The sequence below is a fragment of the Periophthalmus magnuspinnatus genome, chromosome 8, assembly GCF_009829125.3.
Source record: "Periophthalmus magnuspinnatus isolate fPerMag1 chromosome 8, fPerMag1.2.pri, whole genome shotgun sequence".
Classification (NCBI taxonomy): Eukaryota; Metazoa; Chordata; class Actinopteri; order Gobiiformes; family Gobiidae; genus Periophthalmus; species Periophthalmus magnuspinnatus.
This window is the reverse complement of record NC_047133.1, coordinates 463,670-483,260: the sequence shown is the minus strand read 5'-3', so window position 1 is coordinate 483,260 and position 19,591 is coordinate 463,670. Positions and strand designations below refer to the sequence as shown.

The following is a 19,591-nucleotide window of genomic DNA, read 5'->3' as shown; positions in this document are numbered from 1 at the left end:
GAGTAGGTTGTGTAGGCTGAGTAGGTTGTGTAGGTCGAGTAGGTTGTGTAGGCTGAGTAGGTCGAGTAGGTTGTGTTCTACTATGACACTGTGACCTCTTAAATGATGAAGCTCCTGAGTCTCCACAGCCGACTGCTCCTTTCTTTTCTTTTCTTTTTTTTTAAACTATTTATTTACATGATATTTCACAATAACAAACTGAATACATGTCTACTGAAAAATATATATATGCATATACATACATACACTCACATATATATATATATTTATATATATATATATATATATACATACATACATACATACATACACTCACATATATATATATATATATATATATATATATATATATATATATATATATATATATATATACACACATACATACATACATACACACACACACACATACATACATGTAGAAATAAAAAGTATATATACATACATATACACATATTATATATACACAAACCATACACATATACATAATGTGCACATATATAGCCAGAAACGCACATACATATACACATACAAAAAAAAAAAAAAAAAAAAAAAAAAAACGCACACCAAACACCAAATAAACACACACAAGGGGACAATATCACACCAGTGGGACCTTTATATAAACTATCAGTGATCTGGTCCACTTCAGATTCACTTCACAAAGAACCACAGGAAATCTACTGCCCATTTACTTTTTAGTCCATACCTGTTTGTGTTATTGTCCCACAGGGGCGACCGGTCCTGAACAAAAGAGTCGAGCTTTTTCCTTCAAGGACATTGTAAAGACTTTCATAGAAAAATAGATTTGATAGGAGTTTTTCACGCCAGAGGGGGAGGGAGGTTGTTCCTGGATCATACCTGGAGTATAGAAAGGCGTGCAGCGTACATAATAATATTAAGCATTTTTGTTTCTCGAGTATAGTTGTTTATATCTAATATACAAGCCTTAGGGTCTTCAGGTACTTTTAATCCAAGATATTTTTCAGTTTCCTGAAGAACTGAAGACCAGAATGAAAGAATAATTGGACATGACCACATTAAATGAAAGTAGGTTCCTGCTTCCTTTTTGCATTTAAAACAAAGTGTTGTCCAGGTGTCGTATTTACTCCGAGTTACAGGCGTCACATGCATTTTATTAATAATTTTATACTGTACTTCATGAGATTTATTTGATTTAGTGATTTGTTTTGCATCATTTAGTACTTTGATCCACTGTTGATCATCCAATTTAACACCAAAGTCATATTCCCAACTTTTCTTAATATTAATAACTACACCTGTATTCATATTAATATGGTCATATATATTTGTTATAATTTTATCTTTAAGCACAACAGCTTTTATAAGATACTGTTTTTTACACCATTTTTGTAATATGTAATAGAATTGAGATAACTTCTAATTTGCAAATATCGAAAGAAGTGAGCTTGTGTGAGATTAAATTCATTTTTTAATTGTTGAAATGACTTTATAGAATCATCTACACAGAGATCTGATGTTTTGTTGATGCTGCTTCCCTCCAATCTTTAAAGTCAGAGTCAGAACAGGTGAATGAAAATCTGGATTATTAACAGTGGGTGCTGAAAATGAATATTTGTCGATACTAAAGTGTTTAGGGATAGCACTAAGAGATTTGCAGATATTTTTAAGAATATAATTATTTTTAATATTAGCATATACTTTTTCCAAACATAAAAAGGGGAGATATTCTAACTGTGCAGTATCTAAGACAATTCCTTCTAAATCAGGAAAACAGAACAGGCCTTTTTTAACTCACTCTGAAACAAATTTTAATTGTGACGCCCAGTGATAGAATTGGAAATTTGGAATCCCAAGGCCTCCTTTCTGGATCGGCAGCTGGAGTTTTTGAAGTTCCATTCTAAGTCGCTTATTGTTCCACAAGAATGCTCCTATAGCACTATTTATGTTTGAAGATTTTAGTAGGAATATATATAGGTAGCATTTGTATTATATACAGCAAGAGAGGAAGAACATTCATTTATATAACTGCTGATCCATCAAAGACAATGACAGAGTCGTCCATCTGAGGAGGACAGTTTTAATCTTTACAACTGCAGGTAGAAGATTATTTTTAATTAACTTATTTAAATCTGTAGAAAAGTATATGCCAAGATATTTAAACCCATTTGTAGTTCCCTTAAAAGATGAAAACATGTTATACTCTGTTATATTTACATTTGGAAGGACTAATGGTTTTTCATAATTAATTTTGTAGCCTGAGAACTGCTCCTTTCTACACAAACACAAAACAGTGTTACCATTTTGGTAGGAGCACTCGTAGGCCTACTTTAATCATGCACATTATTAACTTGTAGGTCTACTTCCTCTGCAGTCTGTGTACTTGTACTTGAGTGTACTTGTGTGTACTTGTGTGTACTTGTGTGTATTGTGTGTACTTGTGTGTATTGTGTGTATTGTGTGTACTTGTGTGTATTTGTGTGTACTTGTGTGTACTTGTGTGTACTTGTCACTTTAAACTGACTCCGTGTGAAGAGGAAACACTTTTACTTTTACTTTAATACAAATATTATCAGTTGAGATCTGACAGAAAAGTACAATGAAAAATGTAATTTCGTTGTAAAGTTACTCGAGTAAACATAAATGTAACCGAGTACTTCGTTCCTCTGGATACTGTGAGTAGAAAGTGAAACGTCCGGAGGCTCAGACTGAAACAGGAAACTGAATGTCGTCACATGACCATGTGGGGAATACCGCGCCTGTGGGTGTGCGGGTACTCCCTCTGCCAGAGCCGCGAGGACAGAGCAAATACACAGGAGCAAATACACAGGAGCAGTACTCCCTACACTCTGATACTGCACTTTTGAAGTACTCGGTCACATCCAGGGAAAAGGAGCAGATTTTTATTTTATACAAGAAACTGCACAAGTTCAAGCTCAAAGAAAAAACTTCATTTATGTTTGGTCCAAATGTGAAATGTGATATTTAAAAGTCATAAAAAAAAAGTATCAGATAAAAGTTATACTTCAGTAAAAGTATTCAAATATATATAAGTTTTGACACATTTAAGAGATAAGTTCAAGTTTAAAACGTTAAAACTGCACAAAACATTTTAACTGCACTGACTTCACTTCACACTTTTATTTATATTTATATTTTATTTTAAACATTTAACTCTTATTCTCAGACTCCAGTGGAGATAAAGTAAAAGTACTTTTACCTTTTTAAAGTAAAAGTGCCTCTGTCCATGTACTTTTACCTTTTTACTTTCCACCTCTGAAGTCTGAAATCTGGCCTTTCCCTTTTCACTTTTCTCTTTCCTCTCTGCAGGATAAATATGTCGCCTCTGTTTGGTCTTCATCAGTGTCTCCTCATCTTCAAACACGTGACGTTTCACCAGGACGTTTCACCAGGACGTTTCACCAGGACGTTTCACCAGGACGTTTCACCAGGACGTTTCAGCACAAATCTCTCTTATATTTGATTGTAACTTTCCTCCTCTGAGATGTTGCTCCATGTGATGTTTCTGGGTCTGACTGCAGCAGCTTCAGTTTCAGCAGCTTCAGTTTCAGCCGCTGCCGTTTCAGCCTGTGAAGGTCTGAGTCTCTTCAGCACAAACACAGAGGGGTGTCTCAAACAGCTCAAACACATGGTGAGAAAATATTTTACACAGTACTTTTGTAGCAGTGTATTTTTACTACGACTGGAGGAATATTTTTACTGTTTGATTCTGATTTAAACTCTATTTTTTACTCGAGTATTTTCTTCTTCTACTTAATATTATTTTCAGTACATTTTGGCTCCTCCTCCGTTTAAAGCTCATGTTTCTTTTTTTCTTGCTTCTATTTGATCATATTTATTTATATTTATTTATATTTATTAATAATATTTATAATATTTAATTGTTTCTTTTCAGGCGGCGTCCGTGGAAACAGACGTCCATTTTCCAAACAAACTTTACAAACTCATCGGCCGCCAGAATGTGAGCTTTTATTTTACACTTTTTAAAATATTACATTTCTGTCATAAAGTTTCACTGTGTAACTTTCCCTGTGGGGATGATGACACGCTCGTCTCCATGGTGATGTTAATGCTCCGCAGTAGTGCATTAAACACAGGGTCAAGTTACAGCCGAGATCTACGGAGAGGCGACCTGTGATTGAATAAGAGTAAGACGGAGAAGTTTAGAGCCCGAAACATTCCAGACGAAGCATTAACATCACCATGGAGACGAGCGCAGAACCCCACAAATGTCCCACAGTGAGGCTTTATATTAGAGACATATCTGCTCTGTGTTAGCTCAGTGTGTGCGTCTGTACGAACAAAAAGAGCTGAAGCTGAAGTTGTGTGTTTCAGGTGGAGTCTCAGTTGACGTTCGTCCACAAAAACCTGCAGCACATCTTCCATCTTTATCGTCATGGAAACCTGACCCGTCTGGGCTGGGACGCCACCGGCTTCCTGTCGGCGCTGCACAGACAACTGTCCTGTCTCCGCCCCTGTGTAAGCCCCGCCCACAACGCTCCGCACACAACACACACAAACACTCACACAAACACACACGCACAAACACACAAACACAATCCTGGATTATTATCTGTTTGCACCTGAACATCAAAATGCTCCGTTCCACCTTGTGATGTCATGAAGTGGTAGTTTAAAGGTTAATGTTCAGCCTCAGTTGATCTGGAATACTCCGGAATACTCCGGAATACTCGGGAATAGCTAAATTAGTGATTTTGATCATTTTATCTCTGAATACTTACATTTTATCTTTTGTTCAGTCAAAGTCTCTGTAAATTCAAACTTAGACAAATCTGGGGCTGAAATTATCAAAATGACTCGACTGAAGTTTGGAGTTTAAAAACACAGTGTAACATTTCCTGTTTTACCACTTCATGACATCACAAATAGGAACAGAGTGTTTTCAGTTTGAGAAAAAGAAAACAGCCTAAAAATCCAGGATGTCCCGAAGAGAAACTACAAACTCCAGATTCTGTTTGTGCTTCACTAAAGTGTGTGTGAGTCACACTGAGTCATTCAAGCCTCTAATGAGTCTTTTCACACTTATGAGCTCTCGCTCTGTTACCTGCTTTGGGTCTGAGGATGGAGGTACAGAGGGGGGAGTGTGTTTGAGGTGTAGATGAACAGCAGACTGTGGTCCTGAGCCGCTCTCGATGGTGTTGAATCTACCAACATCCACCATCTGTAACTCCACCCTCAGATTCAAACCAAAACAAAGAAAACAACAGGGAAGGATGCTAATATGTGTGAAAGTAGCCATTAGGGGCCTGAATGATTATACTAAGAATGACTCAGACACACTGCACACTTAGTGAAACTCAACACACTCAGCTACACACAAAAACACAATTACACAAACAGTCACTTTAAAGTTTTGTTGTGTGTTTCAGGTTTTCACAAACGACACTGAGCATCAGGACGTGACCAGATACTACAGTCGACTGGAGAACGCCACCCACAGGACTGTGAGTGTAATGACAATAACACCACCCACAGGACTGTGAGTGTAATGACAATAACACCACCCACAGGACACCACCCACAGGACTGTGAGTGTAATGACACTAACACCACCCTGGGACAGTTGTGTTAAAGTGGACCTAAACACATGTGCAGACAGAGCAGAGCCTACAGTTAGCATCTGTCCACAACCACATTTCAAACAGAGCCACTAAACTGAGACGTACCTGAAAGACTGAAGGGCAGTGAGGGCAAAGTCTGAATACACACGGCTCCAACCAGGGCAGGACTCTGTGATGTCACATAGTACTTGACCACTGGAGGCAGCACAGACTCGGTTTTAAACACAAAGCCTCAGATTTAAACTAAAAATGTAGATAATGTTTTTAAAACCGAGTTCAGCAGCAAAGATAAAAGTCAATTTCGTGTTTAGTTCCACGTTAAAACGCTCTGTTCCACCTTGTGATGTCATCAAGTGGTGGTTTTCAAGTGAACAGCTCCTTTTACCTTTAGTTCAGTCGAGATAAGAGACGACTCCAAATGATTCTAGTGGAGGTGTGTGGAGTTTTTGTGACATTCAGGTGGAGCCGTTTCAGGATTTATGACTTTTTCATATTTTAACATTTTTTATAAAAATGTTGGTCCTCGTCTTTTTTTAAAACGTCTGATGTGAAACTTATTTCCTCCACAGAACGGAAGCCTGACGCTGTGGCAAAAGATCAACGACGTCACTCGAATTCACCTGTACCGCCTCAACGGGCTGGTCCTGTCCATCCTCCAGGCGACCACCAGGGGGCGCTACAGCAGAACAACAGCACCTGAACGCAGCACCGGCAGAACAACAGCACCTGAACGCAGCACCGGCAGAACAACAGCACCTGAACGCAGCAGTACAGGAAACACCGGAGGAACAGCCCTTGAACGCATCATCGGCAGAACAGCACCTGAACGCACCACTAGAAGGCGCTGAGGCCATAACATTTCATTATTTGTGTATTTATTTATGTATTTATTTATTATTTATTTATTTATTTATTGATGTATTTATTTATTTTTTATTGATGTATTTATTTATTTTTTATACATTTATTTATTAAAGAGTTGTACTGACTTCTCTGTTCTCTGGACCTGTGCTTTATTTAAACTTTAATCTGAGTTTTATTTTCACACAATTTGACCAAAAAGACCCGACTCCACGAAAGTAAAACATGAGAGGATTTGTGTTTAGACGTCTCTAGTATCGGACTAGACCAGGACTAGACCAGGACTAGACCAGGACTAGACCAGGACTAGACCAGGACTAGACCAGGACTAGACCAGGACTAGACCAGGACTAGACCAGGACTAAACCAGGACTAGACCAGGGCTAGACCAGGACTAAACCAGGACTAGACCAGGACTAAACCAGGGCTAGACCAGGACCAGGACCCCTCTCTGGCTCTTGGTTGAGTGGCTCTGGCTCTATAGACTTGACTCTCTCTGGACACAGGACTAATGTGCATCCTGTGGATCCAGTGTTCGTCCGTGGGAGTGGGTCTCTCCTTCGTGGGTCTCTCCTTCGTGGGCCTCTCCTTCGTGGGCCTCTCCTTCGTGGGCCTCTCCTTCGTGGGTGACATTTGAGAGGCTTTGACAAGCCTGTAAAGCGCATTACAAGTGTAAGGCATTATTATTATTATTATTATTATTATTATTATTGAATTGACACAGTAATAAAGAAAATGCCACGATCTAAAGTTAAAAGTGACATTTTTCTGAGTAAAGAGTCGTATCAGGATCAGGTTTGATTCTGAGACACTGAACCTGTGGAAGAAGAAGATGAAGATCAGAGTCAAAGCTCAGTGTAAAAAATAGTGTATTTGAGCAGAATCACAGACGTGTACAAAGAGCACAGAGGTCACAGTACAAATATCACAATACGACTGAGGGGTCACCGGGTCAGCGCCGGGTCAGAACCACAGACTGGACTTTACAGACTCGTCACAGGGGCTAGAGTGCGACAAACTGTACTCGAGTAAGAGTAACGTTACTTCAAAATAATATTACTCAAGTAGAAGTACAAAGTGGATCAAGAAATGACTCAAAAGTAAAAAAAGTATTTGGGAAAAGTAGCACTTCAGAGAAGTTTAAATAGGAACAGTCAGGACGTGACGTCTGATCATCATTAAAGTAAAAACAAACATTAAATAATGTAAAGGTCTGGTGTTTTCAAAAGACACAAAAATGAGACACATCTGAAGAAACGTTCATCATTTCACATTTTCAACAGTGTGAAAAGTGACCAGAACTTTTACTCAAGAGTACTTTTACTTCAATAAAAGTATTACTCAAGTAGAAATGTAACTACGCCCCATGACTGAAGCAAACACGAGTACGACACTTTGGTCCAGAAAACAAACATCACAGACACAAACCACAGCCTGAGGACACGAGCCACAGCCGCACACCTGAGGACACAGGTCACAGGTCACACCTGAGGACACAGGTCACAGGTCACACCGTAGGAGACACGGGACTCACCACAGGACAGACACTGAAGAGGATCATGGGACAGACCTCGTTCTTATGAAACAAAACAACCACAGGACTGTGCAGAGGAAACTCGTCCTGTGAGACACTATCAGTTTGTTTAAAATGGACTTGGACAAAAAGGGTAAACACACAGTGCCCCATTCACACACACAGTGCCCCATTCACACACACAGTGCCCCATTCACACACAGTGCCCCATTCACACACACAGTGCCCCATTCACACACACACACCCCCACACACACACCCCCACACACACACACAGTGCCCCATTCACACACAGTGCCCCATTCACACACACAGTGCCCCATTCACACACACAGTGCCCCATTCACACACACACACACACACACACACACACACACACACACACACACAGTGCCCCATTCACACACACAGTGCCCCATTCACACACATAGTGCCCCATTCACACACACACACCCCCCCACACACACACAGTGCCCCATTCACACACACAGTGCCCCATTCACACACACAGTGCCCCATTCACACACAGCCTCATCTGGGGATGTGTCTGAACAAAGACAGAACTCAACAATAAAAGAGTTTGTGTGAATAAAGACAAAAAAGTGTCAGTTCTACCCTCAGTTTGAGCTCAGTTTCATGGTCAGTTTCATGGTCAGTTTCATGGTCAGTTTCATGGTCAGTTTCATGGTCAGTTTCATGGTCAGTTTCATGGTCAGTTTCATGGTCAGTTTCATGGTCAGTTTCATGGTCAGTTTTCTGGTCACTCTGATGTTTCAGTTCAGTCTCATCCAATTTAAACGATGCAGCAGAGACTGATATGAGACACAGAGACACAGAGACACAGAGAGACACAGAGAGACAGAGAGACACAGAGAGACACAGAGAGACACAGAGAGACAGAGACACAGAGAGACAGAGACACAGAGACACAGAGAGACACAGAGAGACAGAGACACAGAGACACAGAGAGACACAGAGAGACAGAGACACAGAGACACAGAGAGACAAAGAGACAGAGAACACTGTGCTCAGGTCTATTATTATTCTGCACTTTTCTCTTTTACTGTTAAATTTCTGATGATTATTTCTGTTTTGATTTGTGTTTTTTTTATGTCTTTCATATGGACATTTCATATCTGCACACACTGTCCTCATGTGTGAACAGACCTGCTCCTGGGGCTGGTGTTTGTGTGAAAGGGGCCGTTTACAGGGCCCTGTGTGAAAGGGGCTGACGTCTCTTGAGAAGTTGTCGTTCCAAAACACAACTCTAAAATGAAACCAAAATTGTGAACCAAGCTGAATTAAAGTCGCTCTGTGTAACTTTTCTAGTGGAGCTTTTGCTACATGTTCGTCTCAATGGAAACGTCATCACTTTGTCCAGAATGTTCCACTGTGCGGATGAACGTTACCTGAATGTTTTTAAGGCAAATGTCCAGGCAGAACAATGACATCCACAGACAAACAGACGGCAGAACCGCCCACTGGAAAAAAGTTACATAATGCAGCTTTCTGTGTGATTCCTCAGTCGTCCAGGTCTGATCCATCGCAAAAGAAAAGTTAAATCTGTCACTGGACAAAACGTTGTAGGAGTGTCCTGCAAGACGCTTCCTCATTTCTGGTCAGATGGACACGGCCTTAAATCCGTCTGAAGGGGGCGCTAACGACTCTGAAACACCTTCTGTCTCCAGTTTCTGTTTGGAGGCTCGGTCTTGTCCGCACTGTCCCTGAATCAAACTTAACACAGTCATTCAAGCTACTAATGAGTGACTTCACACTTAGTAGCATCCTAGCTAGCACTATTATTTGTTTCCTTTGTTCGCTTTGGGTCTGAGGATGGAGTTATAGATGGGAGATACTTGTAGATCCAGTGTGTCCAAATTATTTTCAGCATTTACGGTGTTCTGGTGGTCAACAGTGAATCATTGTGCATTTATAACATTTAGATCCTCAAAGGGACGCACTAAAAAGTTGACGTTAGCTTTGTCAGGGTAGATTTATCAAAATTTGCGGTAAAAATACAGCTTAAAAGAAATATGGGCCAGGAAAAACTGGTCTCACTCTCCTCTCAAAACCTTTTCTCTGGCTCAGATCTAAACTCTGCTCTTCAAATGTGTGGTCAGTGTCTTTGAGATGTAGATGGACAGCAGACTGTGGTCCTGAGCGGCTCTCTCGACGGTGGTGAGACACGGCTTGGACAAGCAGCTAAACGTCTTTACTCCTACAGCTTTTTGTCCAGTTGACAGATTTTTCTTTTGCGATGCGCCTTCATTTAGCTAAACTCTCGTCTCATCTTGTCCTTGTGGACCCAGTCTTCAGTCTCGTGGGACTCGGTGTCAAACCGCAGAGGCGCTGGTTGTGTGTCCGGGCGGTTGAAGACACTGTCGGCTGGTGGGTCTGGAGGTCCCGGGTCACTGTGAGTAGGTGGTGACCCAGTGCTTCTTCCTCTTGGAGTCCGGGGGGCTGTTTTGGATGAGGAAGCCGTCGGCGTCGGTGCGGCTGTGCTGGGACGCCCGGGAGCTCATGGTGCCCTGGTGCAGAGTGGCGGGCCACGGCCCACGACGCACGAAGAAACCGCACTGAGGACAGACGGGACAAAGGGTTAATGTACCTCACCTCAAAACTCGTGTCTCTCAGGTCATTTAAACTGAATATTGACCAAAACTCGTGTCTCTCAGGTCATTTAAACTGAATACTGAACCTAAACAACTTCACAGCAGCTCCAGAGACAATCCTGAGTGAATGAAATGAAGAAATGACAGAAAACTCTGAAGGAAACCCCTGACACACACGTGCAAACATAAAGAGTACACATGCACAGACCTTCCAGAGCAGGAGGCAGATGACGGCGAGCAGAGAGACTCCTCCCACAGCAGACAGCAGCAGGACGCCGAGGGGAGCGCCAGGAGCCACAGGGAGAGACCGGTCTGGGAAAACTCGCACTGAAAACTGAAGTAAAAAGAAGGTTTAAGACAAAGATTTAAACAGAAAACACGAGTCATGACCCCGCCCCCTTCTGTGTGACATCATGTGATACACTGTAGACCCCGCCCCCTCTGTGTGTGACATCATGTGATACAGTGTAGACCCCGCCCCCTTCTGTGTGTGACATCATGTGATACACTGTAGACCCCGCCCCCTCTGTGTGTGACATCATGTGATACACTGTAGACCCCGCCCCCTCTGTGTGTGACATCATGTGATACACTGTAGACTCCGCCCTCATGTTAAAAGGTGGAGTCTCCAGTGCATTTTGGTTGGAGCAGTTTTTTCTATTTCAAGTGGAAAAATTCCACACTATTCAAGATGAAACTTTTAATTCTAAATCTCAAATTTTCTTCAAGCCAAAAAATATAATTATTATATAAAATCAACAGTATATTTTCTATATTTCAAAGGTGACATAGAACGTCTACAAGTGGAATATAAACACATCAAGAGAATAAATATCTTCTATTTAATCTATTTGACTTTTTAAAGATGAATGTAAAATAAATACTTGATTATTACAAACTCTAAAGTGTAAAGTGTAAAGTGTAAAGTGTAAAGAGTAAAGTGTAAAGTGTAAAGTGTAAAGAGTAAAGAGTAAAGAGTAAAGTGTAAAGAGTAAAGAGTAAAGAGTAAAGTGTAAAGTGTAAAGAGTAAAGTGTAAAGTGTAAAGAGTAAAGAGTAAAGTGTAAAGTGTAAAGAGTAAAGTGTAAAGAGTAAAGAGTAAAGTGTAAAGTGTAAAGAGTAAAGAGTAAAGTGTAAAGTGTAAAGTGTAAAGAGTAAAGTGTAAAGAGTAAAGAGTAAAGTGTAAAGTGTAAAGAGTAAAGTGTAAAGAGTAAAGTGTAAAGTGTAAAGAGTAAAGAGTAAAGTGTAAAGTGTAAAGAGTAAAGAGTAAAGTGTAAAGTGTAAAGAGTAAAGTGTAAAGTGTAAAGTGTAAAGAGTAAAGAGTAAAGAGTAAAGTGTAAAGTGTAAAGTGTAAAGAGTAAAGAGTAAAGTGTAAAGTGTAAAGAGTAAAGTGTAAAGAGTAAAGTGTAAAGTGTAAAGAGTAAAGTGTAAAGTGTAAAGAGTAAAGTGTAAAGTGTAAAGAGTAAAGAGTAAAGTGTAAAGTGTAAAGAGTAAAGTGTAAAGAGTAAAGTGTAAAGTGTAAAGAGTAAAGAGTAAAGTGTAAAGAGTAAAGTGTAAAGTGTAAAGAGTAAAGTGTAAAGAGTAAAGTGTAAAGAGTAAAGAGTAAAGTGTAAAGAGTAAAGTGTAAAGTGTAAAGAGTAAAGTGTAAAGAGTAAAGAGTAAAGTGTAAAGTGTAAAGAGTAAAGTGTAAAGAGTAAAGTGTAAAGTGTAAAGAGTAAAGTGTAAAGTGTAAAGTGTAAAGTGTAAAGAGTAAAGTGTAAAGAGTAAAGTGTAAAGAGTAAAGTGTAAAGAGTAAAGTGTAAAGTGTAAAGAGTAAAGTGTAAAGTGTAAAGTGTAAAGTGTAAAGAGTAAAGTGTAAAGAGTAAAGAGTAAAGTGTAAAGTGTAAAGAGTAAAGTGTAAAGAGTAAAGTGTAAAGTGTAAAGAGTAAAGAGTAAAGTGTAAAGAGTAAAGTGTAAAGTGTAAAGAGTAAAGTGTAAAGAGTAAAGAGTAAAGTGTAAAGAGTAAAGTGTAAAGAGTAAAGTGTAAAGTGTAAAGAGTAAAGTGTAAAGTGTAAAGTGTAAAGTGTAAAGAGTAAAGTGTAAAGTGTAAAGAGTAAAGAGTAAAGTGTAAAGTGTAAAGAGTAAAGTGTAAAGTGTAAAGAGTAAAGTGTAAAGAGTAAAGTGTAAAGTGTAAAGTGTAAAGTGTAAAGTGTAAAGTACCTGGACTCTCTGGGGCCTCATGTTCACTGCAGGTTCCTCTGTTTGGAGCTGCAGAGTCACTGCCCCAAACACAGACACTGAGCTGGACTCCATGAAGTCCTGAGACGAAAGAAGACCAGTCAGGTCAGACACTCAGGTCAGAACACTCAGGTCAGAACAGTCAGGTCAGAACAGTCTGATCCGACACTCAGGTCAGAACACTCACTGTTGATCTTCTTAATTGACTAATCACGAGGAGTCGATTATAAAAATGAGTCGTGTTTAACGTTTGTACCTGGATCGTTCAGACTCAAACACATTTTTCTATCACGGCTCCATTATTAAATCAAACTGTGAAAAAGAAGAAACGATTGGGTCTGTCATGACACAGACTCACAAACAGAGACGATAAACCATAATATATATCGATAATATATCGATAATATTCAAACACAATACTGAAATACAATATTGTTGAGTTTGTATTTATAATGAATCATAGAAATTCAGAATTCAAACCTCTAGAGCTCAAATATTGTCAAAATGTCCCACTAGTTCAGATGAAATGCCCCCACAATGAACTTTGACCCCCCAGAACTATTGTCCCGTCTATAAAGTGTTGAATGAGTCGATATCGTGACGGGCCTAGAAACATCTGCAGATTTACATCAATAAAACATTGTATCTGTAAATATCCTCCATCTAGAAGGATTCTCCAGATTTCTGTCTTTAGTAGATTTAAAAAGTCTCATTGTACAATAGAAATAATCGTTTGACCAGTCGAATACTGAAATACTCCCTCAGACACTTTAAAGCCTCTGAAGAGCGAGGTACCTCCAGAAAAGTGGCGTTCCAGAGACGAGCTCGAACGGTCAGGGTCACGGTGCTGTTCACGTCGATGAGAGGACACTCCACACGGACACATCGGGCCCCGAACTCACAGCTCTGCAGCACAACCACAGGATTTACAAACATCCACAGTACTCAGGTACATTTACTACATTTACTACCACATTATTTGACTCCCACAGAAGCACAGAGGCGCGTGGACAAAACAAAAACTGTTCAAGTAACGTCCAGAAATGAGGAGAACCGTTAATCTGAAGCAGCGTCGCTCAGATCCTCCCTGGAAGTAAACGTGAGAAACTAGTGACGTTCTTATTTTTAAAGAACGCTTCAAACTGGATGAACAGTTTAACTTTACAAGAGCTGAGTGATAAAGATCAGCACCGTGTTTTCTGGAGTAAGTCGCACCAAACAAAAAATAAAGAAAAAACATATTTCAGAGATAAATCGTACCTGAGTATAAGTCGCCCCCTGGACAAAATATGGAAAAAGTGTGACTATATTATTACCAGGACTAGACCAGGACTAGACCAGGACTAGACCAGGACTAGACCAGGACTAAACCAGGACTAAACCAGGACTAAACCAGAACTAAACCAGGACTAAACCAGGACTAAACCAGGACTAAACCAGGACTAAACCAGGACTAAGCAAGGACTAAACCAGGACTAAACCAGAACTAAACCAGGACTAAACCAGGACTGTGGACTTGTGGTCGTGATGAGACGGAGCAGCTCCAAAAAATCGCCGGGTCGTCGGGTCACACCTGCCCGAAGTCGAGGAGAAGCAAATGGAGTGTGTGAAAAACTAACATCTGATTTATAATTTGAAGTTAATATTTGAAGTTAAATAATTCACAAAATCTGGTGTTTTCAAAGGACAAACACCAAAATGACAAACTAAATCACGTCTGAAGGAGCGATAAAAACACATGGTCATTGTCAGACCTGGGTCACTTTCACACGTCCCTCCGTAAACATCACACCATGAGCCAAACCAGACGCATCTGCTCATTTCAGCCATCGCTTATTTCCATGACAACGAGCTTCACGCCACAATCTCTGACGTTCAGTTGATCCAAACTCATCAAACTAAAATATCGAATCAGAACGTGACCCAAACTCACGCTCTCTTTACATTCACCTAGAGACAGAGTGAACTTACAGATGGAAGAGGAAACAAAACTTAAGAGTTACTACAGTTACAAAATATTACTCAAATACAAAAGTACTAAAACAAACTGAGTACTACCCACCTGTGAGTACTGTATTTTCTGGACTATAAGTGTCACTTTGTTCATAGTTTGTCGGGGGTGTGACACTCAGATGTGACTTATACGTGAAATGATTCAAATATATAAAGTCACATGTTGGTTCTTGTCACAGTGACGTCCACACGAGGGCGCTCTAGAGCTGTACCAGTATCTCCTCCTCCTGAACCACTCGACATTTAAAATATCAACATTATGGTGATTTAAAACACGTCTGAGAAACACGGAACAAAACGCCCCTAAAAGAAAATGTTCTTCTGAGGATTTATTGATTTGGAGTGAGATCCAGAGTAAACTTGTTTTTTCTGCTTTATTTATCTGATTATCTGTTAATATCTTACGTTAACAAACCAGACACGTGTTCAGTTCTGGCTGTGCTTCAGCTGAATAAATATAAATGTGTTACGTTAGCGTTAGCGTTCGCGTTAGCGTTAGCGTGATGTACTGATATTCAGCCTGTGGTTCCACATTTTATTATTATTATTAGAACTTTCCTTTAAAGATAAAATGTTCTATTCTTGGTTTCAGATTTTGTAAAATAAATTTCCCCAAAAATGCATCTTATATATGTTTTTTTCTTCATTATTGTGCATTTTTTCTGCTGGTGCGTCTTATACTCCAGAGCGACGTGGACCTTCAGACCGGACCTACACCGTCTGAAAGCTCCTCGTACCAGAGTGAGGGATGTTCTTCTGGGCGACTGGAGGTGGAGAATCGGGGCTGTTCTTGTCGTCTCTTTTTCCTCAAAATCCTGTTGTAGATTCCTCTTCTTTCTCCTCACCTCCTCTTCATCTGAAACCTGAACGAGGGAGTTGAGTGGTGGTTATCGTGAGTTTCGGAGGGTCGGGTGGTAGTTACCGTGAGTTTCGGAGGGTCGGGTGGTAGTTACCGTGAGTTTCAGAGGGTTGAGGGTCGGGTGGTAGTTACCGTGAGTTTCAGAGGGTCGGGTGGTAGTTACCGTGAGTTTCAGAGGGTTGAGGGTCGGGTGGTAGTTACCGTGAGTTTCAGAGGGTTGAGGGTCGGGTGGTAGTTACCGTGAGTTTCAGAGGGTTGAGGGTCGGGTGGTAGTTACCGTGAGTTTCAGAGGGTCGAGTGGTAGTTACCGTGAGTTTCAGAGGGTTGAGGGTCGGGTGGTAGTTACCGTGAGTTTCAGAGGGTCGGGTGGTAGTTACCGTGAGTTTCAGAGGGTTGAGGGTCGGGTGGTAGTTACCGTGAGTTTCAGAGGGTCGGGGGGTAGTTACCGTGAGTTTCAGAGGGTTGAGGGTCGGGTGGTAGTTACCGTGAGTTTCAGAGGGTCGGGTGGTAGTTACCGTGAGTTTCAGAGGGTTGAGTGCTGTGGATGGTGAGCAGAGTTCTTCAGAGCTTCCTGGTATCTCGATCTGACTAAGATACAGAAGCCACTTCCCATTTGACAGCTCCAGCGGCCAATCAAAAACCAGCATGAGATTCCCCAGGTGGTGCAGAGCCCGCCCACTTCTGTGCACCTGATGAAGTAAAACAAAAATGTTTCAGGCGACTTAAAAGAGTCATGTCCAAAGTGTAACCTTCTGTATGTGAGTCCTCCAGAACAAGTACGTCGTATTTAAGGAGTTTTATTCACCTGAAAGTGAAACGTTACTAAAGAGCCGATGTCGGACGTCGTTTTAACGGCAGATTCTCCCGTCACGTGACCACTGAAGTAAACGGGGTCAGGAGGGTTCAGCCTGTTCAGAGGAACAGAAGAACAGAAGAAGAACAGAAGATCAGAAGAACAGAAGAACAGAAGAACAGAAGACTGTAGACGTGACAAAACACTGTTCAGAAATATGAGAAATACAAGAAATGTGCAGAAATATGAAGAAATGTAGTAAAATTAAAACTAATATTTACAGCGTGAGCGACGCCTGTAGAGACACTTCCACCAACATGGAGACAGTGAGAGGGAAAAGGTCCCACTGCTCACTCAGGCTGAGGACACAAGGACACAAATATACAAATATACAAATACACAAATATACAGATACAGAAATACACAAATATACAAATACACAAATATACAAATATACAGATGAACATGATACTAAGGAGTAGAGTCCATGAAATCCTCTTAAGACAATAGAAAGTGATTTTCAGTATTAAATGACAGTATTTTCTGTTCCTCTGTGTACTGTACTGCACAGTAATACTACAACTGTACTGTACTGCACAGTAATACTACAACTGTACTGTACTGCACAGTAATACTACAACTGTACTGTACTGCAGATTAATACTACAACTGTACTGTACTGTACTGTACTGCAGAGTAATACTACAACTGTACTGTACTGTACTGCACAGTAATACTACAACTGTACTGTACTGTACTGTACTGCAGAGTAATACTACAACTGTACTGTACTGTACTGCACAGTAATACTACAACTGTACTGTACTGTACTGTACTGCACAGTAATACTACAACTGTACTGTACTGCACAGTAGTACTACGGCTCGAGTGTACTGTACTGCACAGTAGTACTACAGTTCGAGTGTACTGTACTGCGTAGTAAAGTCAGTACTACAGTCGTGTCATGTTGAGTCCTTCTCTCACGTGGAGAGCTGCAGTCGACTCGTGATCTCCCGACTCCTCAGGATGTCCTCAGACGTCTGGAACCGAATCCACACCTCCACCTACGACGGAGTCAACACCACAGTGTTATACAGAGCCACAATACACCTCCACCTACGACGGAGTCAACACCACAGCGTTATACAGAGCCACAATACACCTCCACCTACGACGGAGTCAACACCACAGCGTTATACAGAGTCACAATACACCTCCACCTACAGGGTCAAAATACACCTCCACCTACGACGGAGTCAACACCACAGCGTTATACAGAGTCACAATACACCTCCACCTACGACGGAGTCAACACCACAGCGTTATACAGAGTCACAATACACCTCCACCTACGACGGAGTCAACACCACAGCGTTATACAGAGTCACAATACACCTCCACCTATGACGGAGTCAACACCACAGCGTTATACAGAGCCACAATACACCTCCACCTACTGAGCCACAATACACCTCCACCGAGGGTCTGGTCGGACTCGAGGTGCAAAAAGAAAAATCATTCTGGATTTGTCTGGCAGAATATTTTTTAAGTGACTCTTGTGAAAGAAGCAGCTCAGTGGACACAGTGGACACAGTGGACACAGTGGACACAGTGGACACGTCACAGCTCCAGGGCCTGGATCTCAGACGGAGACGAGCTGATGTTTTCTAAAGGAGTGAGATTAAACTTTTATCTGGACTTTTCCACGTCAACAGATCCAGTAAAGACAAAGTCATGGACTTTTAAAGCTCTAGAAAAGGTGGAGTAGACTAAAAGAGCATTTGTCCTGAGAGTGTTCACTTCATATGAGACAGTTTCCTCATGGATCTGTTTGTCGTTTCAAAAGATTTTCCTCCTCCACCTCCACCTCCACCTCCAGTCCTCACAGTGGATTTATCCACAGGTGTAGAAACAGACCACTGTGTTTAGAGGAAGTGTTTTCCTGTGGCTCATGGTGTTTTGTGGTGTGAATGATTCACCTGGATGTGAACATGTCCCACCCAAAAGTCAAATAAACTCAACTAAACGTAGTGTGCGCAGACCCACTATAGTGTGCGCAGACCCACTATAGTGTGCGCAGACCCACTATAGTGTGCGCAGACCCACTATAGTGTGCACAGACCCACTGTAGTGTGCACAGACCCACTCACATGTGAAAATTACATTCACTCGCCACCTGCTGTGTGGAGCTGGTGGTGCTGATGGTGTTGATGGTGCTGATGGTGCTGATGGGGCTGATGGTGCTGATGGTGCTGATGGTGCTATGTGGGGCTGATGATGCTGATGGTGCTGTGTGGTGCTGATGGTGCTGATGGTGCTGTGTGGTGCTGATGGTGCTGTGTGGTGCTGATGGTGCTGATGGTGCTGTGTGGTGCTGATGGTGCTGTGTGGTGCTGATGGTGCTGTGTGGTGCTGATGGTGTTGATGGTGTTGATGGTGCTGATGGTGCTGATGGTGCTATGTGGGGCTGATGGTGCTGATGGTGCTATGTGGGGCTGATGGTGCTGATGGTGCTGTGTGGTGCTGATGGTGCTGATGGTGCTGTGTGGGGCTGATGGTGCTGATGGTGCTGTGTGTGGCTGATGGTGCTGTGTGGGGCTGATGGGGCTGTGTGGGGCTGTGTGGGGCTGATGGTGCTGATGGTGCTGTGTGGGGCTGATGGGGCTGATGGGGCTGTGTGGGGCTGATGGGGCTGATGGGGCTGTGTGGGGCTGATGGTGCTGTGTGGGGCTGATGGTGCTGATGGTGCTGTGTGGTGCTGATGGGGCTGTGTGGGGCTGATGGTGCTGATGGTGCTGATGGTGCTGGTACCTGTTGATTGGCTTTCAAAGGGTTTCCCAGGTCACAGAGCAGAGCTCCACCCTCCACAGTGCACTCCACCGCCTGAGACGCTCCCTGAAACACCACAGGGTGGAGTCAGGACAAACGGCTCATTCTGTTTATTGATCCAACATGAAAACAGCCAGAGACATTTTCACTTTCATCATCTGCATTTTCTGTCTGGAATGTTCCATGTTACAGCTTAAATTTATCATTTATTGAATTTACAGCTCATTTTAACTCACTGAACACTCTTACTGTGAGCGGGCTCGCCTCTCCACAGATTTGACCTGTAACTG

General features: G+C 41.6%; 1 protein-coding gene across 1 annotated transcript in view; it reads right to left on the bottom strand.

Moving 5' to 3' along the window:
- Positions 1-10,388: 10,388 nt before the first annotated feature.
- Positions 10,389-19,591, bottom strand: part of LOC117374612 (integrin alpha-3-like) — a 28,548-nt gene continuing 19,345 nt past the window's right edge. Inside the window, exons 19-28 of the mRNA XM_055223750.1 lie at positions 19,284-19,367; positions 17,457-17,536; positions 16,754-16,831; positions 16,485-16,587; positions 15,919-16,368; positions 15,558-15,683; positions 13,603-13,713; positions 12,790-12,888; positions 10,801-10,926; positions 10,389-10,556 (exon numbers count right to left, since the gene is read on the bottom strand). Of these exons, the coding sequence (XP_055079725.1) occupies positions 10,389-10,556; positions 10,801-10,926; positions 12,790-12,888; positions 13,603-13,713; positions 15,558-15,683; positions 15,919-16,368; positions 16,485-16,587; positions 16,754-16,831; positions 17,457-17,536; positions 19,284-19,367 (1,425 nt within the window). The remainder of the gene's footprint in view (positions 10,557-10,800; positions 10,927-12,789; positions 12,889-13,602; positions 13,714-15,557; positions 15,684-15,918; positions 16,369-16,484; positions 16,588-16,753; positions 16,832-17,456; positions 17,537-19,283; positions 19,368-19,591) is intronic.